This window comes from Palaemon carinicauda, chromosome 27, assembly GCF_036898095.1.
Source record: "Palaemon carinicauda isolate YSFRI2023 chromosome 27, ASM3689809v2, whole genome shotgun sequence".
NCBI classification, from domain to species: Eukaryota; Metazoa; Arthropoda; class Malacostraca; order Decapoda; family Palaemonidae; genus Palaemon; species Palaemon carinicauda.
The window spans coordinates 72,382,458-72,392,058 of NC_090751.1; the positions used below are offsets into that span (position 1 = coordinate 72,382,458).

Consider the following 9,601-nt stretch of genomic DNA (forward strand, 5'->3'; position numbering starts at 1 on the left):
GATGGGTAATGTAGATGCTCTATCTAGATTTCCAGTAGACAAAGCATCAGAACAATATGTTGAAAGTGTGTATTAGTATTGGCATATAATGTATTTATTACAACAAAGGATATTGCACACAACACCAAGAAAGATCCAGTACTTAGTAAGGTTTAGACTCTAGAGAGTTTAATAACAGGTAGGGACTTACGTGGAAAGGGAGAAAATTTTAAACAAAATAAGGATATTTCGAATGGACATCGTGTAACACAAGGTTTTATCATGGAAGCTTCAAGAGTAGTTATTCCTAGTTCAATGAGGTTTTGTCTGAAATACATGCTGATTTCCAAGGCATGGTCAGATCAAAGTCTTTTGGAAGTACATTTGTCTGTTGGCAAGGTGTAAATAAAGATATTTGGTTATTTATAAAAAATTGTGTTATGCAACAGAACAATCCCCATTTTGCTAAGATGCACTTGTGGGAGTTGCCCAGGTATCCATGGCAAATAGTACGCATAGATTTTGCTGGTCTTTTTTAGGTTATTTATCTTTGATAGTTGTAATTATTTGCAGCCATTATCCAAAATCAATTCCAATGAAAACAACTACATCTCATGCGACTATATAAAAGTTAATGGCAATTTTTTTCTACATATGGTATTCCGGAAAGAATTATAACTGACAATGGTCCATAGTTTACCTCACAAGAGTTTAAAGAGTTCTGTAGTGTAAATAGCATTAAGCATACATTTTCAGCAATGTATTATCCTTCCATGCAGAGGCAGATTTAGGTTGTGCGGGGCCTTAGACCCGGTGACCTTACCGGGCCCTCAAATCAGTGTACGAGCGAAGCGTTAAAATAAATTAGCTTTTTAAACAATATTAAATTTATTGAAATTTAACCAAATTACCATTTCCCAGTTGAACATTACCCATATGGTTTTTTGAAGCTCAACTATAAAAAATAACTATAATAATATACCATTAACTAAAGAGGTAAGCGTTGAAATAAATTTTCTTTTTAAACAATATTCAATTTATTGATAATTATCCAAGTGACCATTTCACAGTTGAACATTACACATTTGCTTTTTTGAAGCATAACAAAAAAATTACCATAATAATAAACCATTAACTAAGGAGATCCCCAACTATATTGATGCACCACTGAAAAATAATAACTTCAATAATACACCATAAACAAAAGAAAATACCGTTTGACTGAAGTGAGTGGCAAAATGGCAAAATGAGTGGGTTTCGTTTATTGCATGCAATTTGCACTGTGCACTCAACTTTTTCTCATTAGAAAAATGATTTTTTTCGAGCCTTCTTACTTGCAAACTGTTTGATGACATCAGTAAAATCAAGCACCCTTAATTTTTCATGCTCAATGCTCAACAGGGTGAATGAAGATAAGCGGTTCTGCTCCATGGTGTTTCTTAGATAATTCTTTAGTAGTTTCAGCTTGGAGAATGATCGCTCCCCAGTGCAGTTTGTGACAAACATGCAGAGATAGAGTCGTAATACAATTTCAACATTAGCAAATGTTTCAACCATGTAATGTCTGTGAATTATCTGATACATTTCTTGTTCCGGACTTTGTCTTTGTGCAGCTTTTACACCACCTAATGAAGGAGCACTTTCGGATGAACCTCTTGGAATGGATTTCATGAGGTGTGCAAACTGCAAAAGCTCCGACTCCAATCCCGCCTCCAAGTCATTAGGATATGAAGACACAAGCTTTTCAGCAGCTGCTTTAAGTTCAGTGTTTATTTTGTTTGAGATTTCTGATAAAAACCCAAATTTCTCTCGAAGGTCGCTGTAAGCTGCAAGGCGTTGTGTTAGGGCAGCATAGAGCTTGTCAATGATTGGCAAGAAAGCAGTCACTCTAAACATGTCTCTCCCTTTCAGCGTAACATCCTCCACCGAGTCTAGTTCATCGTGATGACGCTTGAGCTTTCTAATCTGCTGTGACTGCCTGTTGGCGTAGTATGCAACTTTACCAGTCACGTCACTGGGATCACACTTAGCCATAGCTTTTGCTTCAAAATCATCGAACTGGGATCTCAGGTCTTTAACAAACTGGCGACCAACCAGAAAGCAAGAGATGCATACACCCGAAGGCCTAGTTAACGGCACATCATCGATGATAAAAATAAAAATATTAGAAGAAACATTGATGAGGCAAAAAAATGAACATGGAAAAACTAAAACGTTGAGGCACTAGAGAAAAAAAAGCATTAACGTGTTTTTTGAAAGTATAACAATCATTTGACTTGACGACATCATTAGGAAGGGTGTTCCAAACATTAACAGATGAGGGGATGAAGCAACGAGAAAACTGAGACGGGTTCGACAGTAAGAGAGGTGGAACCTTTTTTTGTAACTGATGTTTGACAAGTTAGTCTTTTCCTGTTTTTGTTGACAGGCAAATAGAAAAGGTTTCAATCAATGAAATTCACACCTGAACAGAAATGAGCCGGAAGGTACGTCAAGAATTCAGATGAGACCACTGCGCTCAGAAAACAATGAGAGTGAACACTTCAGGCAGAAAGAGCAAACTGATAAAAAAAGCTTGCTAGCACAAAATAAAGAGTATTCGTGAAAATAGTTGCACAAGATTTATCATGAGTCATTAATGCATACATGTAAGCATGTGCATACAGGGTTCAACAGCCAATCAGAGTGCAGATTGAACGTTAGTAATCGCGCCACGTGGACCCAACAAGAAGTAAAGAAAAGTCCACTGGTCCACACACAATGAATATTATTTACACAATTTATATGATAGATTGACATAAAACCGAGCTTGCATTATTGCATCAACTTACGAATTCGAAATGTTGCTTGCAAGCAAACTGTATGAAATTCAAAGTCATTGAACCGATGAAGTGAATATAACTCACTTTCATGCATACTAAACGGCACATTCATTGCACAGCTCAAATGCTGCGAATTGCCAAATTGCAAATGCCTAATTGCCAAATTGCAAATGTTGTAATTGCCTGTGTAGGTGTTATTTCGCAGAAATTCATTGACACAAGCGTGGAGAAATTTTTTTCCATTGATTATAAAGTGCCCACCCCGAATTATGAATAAAATTTCGCGGGGCCTCACAGGCGCGGGGCCCTAGGCCATGGCCTACTCGCTCCCCCCCCCCCTAAATCCGCCGCTGCTTCAACGAATGGAGAAGCTGAAAGATTTGTTCAAATATTTAAGCATAACGTGAAGTGTAGAAAGACAAATATATATAACATATTTTTCATGTATCAAAATTTGATTGTCATATAGAACATAGAACAACATTTGTGACACCATCAAATTTGTTGATGGAGAGGAAGCTTATGAGTAAGTTAGATTTGTTATTTCCAAGTCTGCAAAGTGATTTAGAAGAAAATGGATATAAACAAGTAGAAAATTTTCCTGGAGTAAGATATTTTCCTCCTTTATCTAATATCATGGTAAGATGTTACAAAATTCAAGAGAAGTGGGTACCAGGAGCGATTGTAAGACAGATGTGAAATTTACATTATGATGTTCAAATTGGTGAAAAAAAAATTAAAACGTCATGTTAATCAATTAAAACCGTTAAGTAAAATTACAGTAGATCATGTGAATGTTAGAGATGGAAAATTTTCAGTAGTTAGATCAAATGAATCGAATATTAACAAAGATGTTCAAACATCAAATGTAGATTCAAAATCTGTTCATGAACAAGTACAGGATGAAGTTAGAGTACTTCCTAATAGGATGAATAGAGGAAACCCCCCTGAGAGATTTTTTGTTTAAAGTTTTTTACAATGCCCAGTTAAGGGGGTGGGGTGTGATCTGTACTATGATACCACAAGTACTACGTATACTGAAAGTAATGTTGCACAGTATTGGATTGATAGAACATGTTTATACACTAATTATACGTTTAGTAGTATACTTTATAAAGTTTTATATCCTCTATTAGTTACCTTAAAAATAGGATGTGATTCTTCTTACTTTTTTATTGTTTAGAATCTAGTCTTTTGAGAGTAATGATCATTTGTTATTTTCATTTTCTTATACAAGAGTTTATTTACAATGACCCCAGTAGAGAGTCAAGAATCAATTAGAGCTGAAGGTTGTAAAGTTTACTAACAGCAGTAGAAGTAATGTATAGAGAAGAATAAACAACTTGTATAATACGAACGTATCATTGAATTCCAAACATTGGACGGGTCGGCGAAGATGATAGGATTAACACAACTACAACAACCATTGCTTCTTTCAGATGAGTGAATTGCTATAATGACAGTAGTGATACTGTAGTTAACACAATACTTTGGGTATGGCACACAATAATCATTCTGTATATTTTACTGATTTCTTTACGAAGGAATTCCAGCATGAGGTATTTTACCAATGATATACGTGTGCAAAATTACAATTCAGCTTTGTGTTTTATTGTCTGTATTTCACACATAGAGTAACTTTAAACGGAATTTGTGTAGCCCTTAAGAAACAGAGAGCAATTATCACCAACCAATTTAAAGGAAAATCACCTTACAGTATTGCTATACTACTCGGTCCATCTTGATTCATGGCCCTGTATGTATATTTTGGCGCTACACGAAACCGGAATTATAAATAATGATTTGCCAGGCGATAAGGGTAAAAAATAATCAGGTTTTGCTGACATTATTCACTGAATGTTATTTTTAATGCATGTTTTCCTATTAATAAATTTATATATGTCATGGCACGAATTTTATTTACCCATGTACTTTAGCGTGTGTGTTGTTTTTTATTTACCCATATATTTTTGTGTGTCTGTGTATGTGTGTGCTTACGTTGTCCAACTATATGGGGCCATCAACTAATGTGCTCTGTAGCGTCTACGCGCACAAGAGAGAGAGAGAGAGAGAGAGAGAGAGAGAGAGAGAGAGAGAGAGAGAGAGAGAGAGAGAGAGAGAGAGAGAGAGAGCTGTGAGGTCTATGCTCTCTTGTGAGGACAGACCGTGATTCATTATCAGCTAACCCCCACTTAGTGTTTCTTAATAGCCGCCCATGTGTGTATATCTGTTTCATATCAATAAACAAATATATGACATGACATATTTTTACTATTCATCCGCATTGTTTGGGTGTGTGTGTCTGTAGGGGAGAGAGTGATTCGTTTTCAACTAACACCAAGTAACAAATGTACTGGAAGAGAGAGAGAGAGAGAGAGAGAGAGAGAGAGAGAGAGAGAGAGAGAGAGAGAGAGAGACCTGGGAGGCGTAAGCTCTCTTGTAAGGCCAGGACGTGAATCATTTATGGTACAGAGGTTAGAGAACAATGGTTTGATTTTGGAGTGTCCTTCTAAAGAAGCTGCTTACCTTAGCTAAGGAGTCTCTTCTCCCCTTTCAAAGAGGAAAGTAGCCACTGAACAATTACAGCAGAGTAGTTAACCTCTTGGGTGAAGAATAATGGTTTGGTAATCTCAGTGTTATCAGGTGTATGAGGACAGAGGAGAAGCTGTAAAGAATAGACGAGACAATTCAGCTTATGTGTAGGCAAAGGGAATGTGAGCCATAATCAGAGAGAAGGATCCAGTATAGTACTGTCTGGCCAGTCAAAGGACCCCATAACTCTCTAGAGGTAGTATCTCAACGGGTAGCTGGTGCCCTGGCCAACCTACTACATAATAATTTTGGATTGGCCTAATCATCCGAGAATTTTTGTGTGTCTGCGTAATTTGCTACAAGCGCCCCACTATATATCAACATTGTGACGGCCCATATACCCCATCTACCTTTAATCGAGAGAAACGTCCTTAAAGCCAGTATTGGTATTCAGATACACGTCATTATTAAACCAATGTAATTCACTGTGTTGATAAAAATACCATAATGTTCTTAAACCCTTTAAATCATACTCTACTTCCAGATGACAGCAAAGGTTATTTACAATGGCTTCAAGAACAGTCAATGACCTCAAACATCTTCCAAACTAATGTTTGTATGCACACATATGACATTACCACAATTCACTTTGTTGATAAACTAACCACAATGACCTTGAAGTCAATATTAGTAAACACAACCCCACACCCTTTAATCTTGCTGATCAGACCTAGTGAACTTCATGTGAAACACATACAAACTCATGTCATGTGCATGTAAATCTCGATGATAAACAAACTATAACGGCCTTGAAGTCCATACTAGTAACGCCATTTAACTTGGTGATCTGACCCAGTAACCTTCACTGGAAGACACGTGGCATGTATCAGCATAAAGAAAACTGAGCGAGGATATCATGCACCATTCTGAGGGGTCAATAAACTAAGTCAGAATGGCAAAAAGAGTACTACTGGTGTAGGTTGAGAGTTGGAAGGAAGGATGTAGGTGATCCAATAATTTTAGATATGCAGTAAGTCAGAGGTAGTCAACTGATGAAGTTTTCTGGGAATGTACCAAAAGTAATTGTAGAGATTATTGCTGAAATGTTTTATATATTTTTTTTGGGATGCTGTTATTGCATGATGGTTTTTTACTCTTTAACATCCAATTATTATGTGAAAATCATTTAAAAGAACATGAAAAATAGCTTAAAACTGCACCAGCTTCCGGGGCTTACAGCATCCCTCTGGCCCGCACCTCCTTTGGTCATTTTTTCCAACATATCCCCCTTCTGAAATTACTTGATCCTCCATTGCTAATAGAACTTATCAATGCAGGTAACCAGAGTCCATAATTCTGATACTATTAACATTTCATACACAACAAATTGGCAATGTAGGAACAAGTGCCGATGATAAAGGAGCAACAATTGCAGGGAAAGCAGATTTACTCATTTGAATTTTCAAAAAACCCCTTCTCAACTGATCAAATATGTAACTATTAATTCTGAGCTACTATTTAGTGATAAATGAATTATTACAAGGCAGGCTGTAAAGTTTTAAAGATAAAAGGCCTAGCATAGCTCAGACTTGATACCAAAATTCATTTAGCATAGTATAGGAAACTTTGACTTCGGAATTCATTCAGCCTAGCTTAATTTAGGTAGCAATCTAGGAAAAAACATTCTAGATGTCAAACGCCCCGAGAGATTCAGCATTGCAGCAAATCCAAATTTTGTTGCCATCAGATGGAAGAATTGGCTCAAAGATTTTAAGATAAGGATGCACAGAAGAAAGGATTGTTATTGCAAGGTAAGAAATCTGTGATGTTTTTTAAAAACTTTCAACCAGCTAGTGATACAAGTAAAGCGGCAATTCAGGCTCTTACTGTATACTTTGCTCCACAAGTCAATAAATACTTTGAAAGCTACCAATTCTCCACATAACATATGAAAGGTCAGGTAAATGTTGATATACCTCTGTCATGAGACTAAAATTCTATGTGGTAGGCTACAGGTGATTTTCAAAAATTTGAAAATATTAAGATTGATTGAATAATTGCACATTATACATCACAGGAGCCAAGAAAAATATACTTCAGAACAAAGATTTATCCCTAGAGATGGTACTGATAATAGGCTGAGCTTTAAAAAGCTCCAATAAGGTAAGTAGTCTGGTTGGTAACTCTATAAGCATTAAAATAGACGATTCTAAAATGAATATGGTAAAATCAAAGTTTAACGATTATAAGAGTCAGAAAAAGACCTTGTCTAATGTATTGTAAAAGAAACCTACATAAACATAATGTTCATAAATATTCTATACCTACTATACACAGAAACATAAGAAACATCCCAAATAATACAGGCATGGTAAAAACGAACAGCTTGCCTTTGAAACAAGGAAATGCCCTGCTACAGGGCAGAAATGTCATAATTGAGGGAAGAGGAGTCATTTCCCAAGTGTTTGTTGATTTCCTGAACAATACACCAATAAGGCCCTCAGGTAAAACTGGTATAAACCAAGAAAGGAATACAGAAAATGTGAATTACCGTCCGGATAAGTCAGAAACCGATTTGCATTTCCTATATATTCTGCCAACTAAGATGTAAAGAAACATATCATGGTAGAAGTAACAATAAATGGTAATCCAATTAAAATGCAAGTTGACACAGAAACTGAGGTATTAACTATGTCTGAGAGAATGCCAGGAAACATTGCTAATTTGTTCTCATAAAGTACCAATAGAATCTTAAAAAGTTGCAATAATTATGACATTAAGGTAATGAGTTCATCACAAGCAGGTTTACAGTATAAGGAACAGATGCTAGAAAAAAACACCATTAATTGTAGTTAAAGGTAAGGAACTGACTTTACTTATCTAGATTTGTCACAAACTCTTGAATTAGATTGGCAAAGCATTTTGAAAGTTACAGGCACAAAACATGAACACAAAAATCCAATCTCTTACCATGAAAGTACGCCAAATACTTAGGTCTACTTATTCTGGAGGAGGTCAGTTAAGAGTACATTTTACTTCGTGAGAATGGTTACCATTTTAGTCTTTGAACCTTTCACCAGATTCAATTTGTGGATGAGATAACAAACGTTTAGTATCTATTTTGAGAGAGTGTCCACAAACAACATAAATGTATTTTCTGTCTCCTGGATCAAGTTTCAAAACAAATATGAGGCCTTCCAAAAAAGTAACTGCAGCTTAATCTTTTGGGAAGAGGATCATGTCTCCATTTAGGGTGGGATGCACAGTGATTTTTATTCCCGGACACTGGTTTTCAATTTCGATGACACAATCATATGCAGGATCTTCTTCATTATTTAGCACTTTAAACTTAGGAAAAACAGGGATAGTAGAAGAAACAGGAGATTTCAAAGACTTGCCTTTATGTTTGGAATTGTTAACAACTTTCCAACCTTTCTTAGAATCGGGAGGATTGTCCAGAGGAGAAAATTCGTCAGGTGGATAGGTCCCTTGTGCAACAGGGGAGGATTCAATATCAGACCCAGAGTAGTGTATGCACGATATTGACTCATTGCTAGAGCCATATAAATGTTGTTTCTTAGCAGTATATTGTTCAGGAGGTGGGGAAGGAGGGGCTGCTCTTCTCCTTACAGATTGGAAGGAGGAGAATTCATTCTCAAAAGAAGAAGCATCTTCAGTCATATTGACATCTTGAAGGGGATTAGTTGAATCTTAGTTATTGAGTTAACCCGCAGGTATACATCCCGCCTGCGTAGGAGGGGTTGAATCATCGTCCTTATCCATGCCAAGGAAAGAGGAATGGAAGATAATAATCACGTGCAAGGAGAGAGGATAAGTCTCAATTTATACTTAATCAAGCATTACGACTAAGGAGCCTCCTGTGAGATACTCAGAAAGTCCAATCCCAACCGAGGTTGAGAGAGAGAGCTGATCGAGGTGTTTGGCAGCTGTTAAACTCACATTTGCCGAAAAGAAATAAAGGGCCTTTGTTAAAAGACCTATAACCCATGATAATGTTATCCCCGTTTATTGTTCTGAAGAAGGATGGATCCCCTGTGGGGTGTAAAGGCGTTTAAACATGTTGACGGAACCATACACTATCCCTTACCCAACATTGCCAGCATCACCACCTACCTTTATGTTACTAAAATATTTTTTACCCTTGACTTTCTGAAGGGTATCACTAAGTGCCCATGAACCCAGAAGACATCCTCAAGGCTCACATCTCCACTACATATGGCCCAAATACTTTCTATTACTCCTGCTTT

The 9,601-nt window shown here is 36.7% G+C and overlaps 1 protein-coding gene across 1 annotated transcript; it reads right to left on the reverse strand.

The window, feature by feature from the left end:
- Positions 1–1,281: 1,281 nt before the first annotated feature.
- LOC137620960 (uncharacterized) lies at positions 1,282–2,013 on the reverse strand. Its single transcript, XM_068351402.1, has one exon. It carries the CDS (start codon positions 2,011–2,013, stop codon positions 1,282–1,284), a length of 732 nt encoding a protein of 243 aa, XP_068207503.1.
- Between the last annotated feature and the right edge of the window lie 7,588 nt (positions 2,014–9,601).

Coding starts and splice junctions, on each gene's coding strand:
- LOC137620960 (XM_068351402.1), bottom strand. CDS start 2,013: ATGGCTAAGTGTGATCCCAGTGACGTGACTGGTAAAGTTGCATACTAC.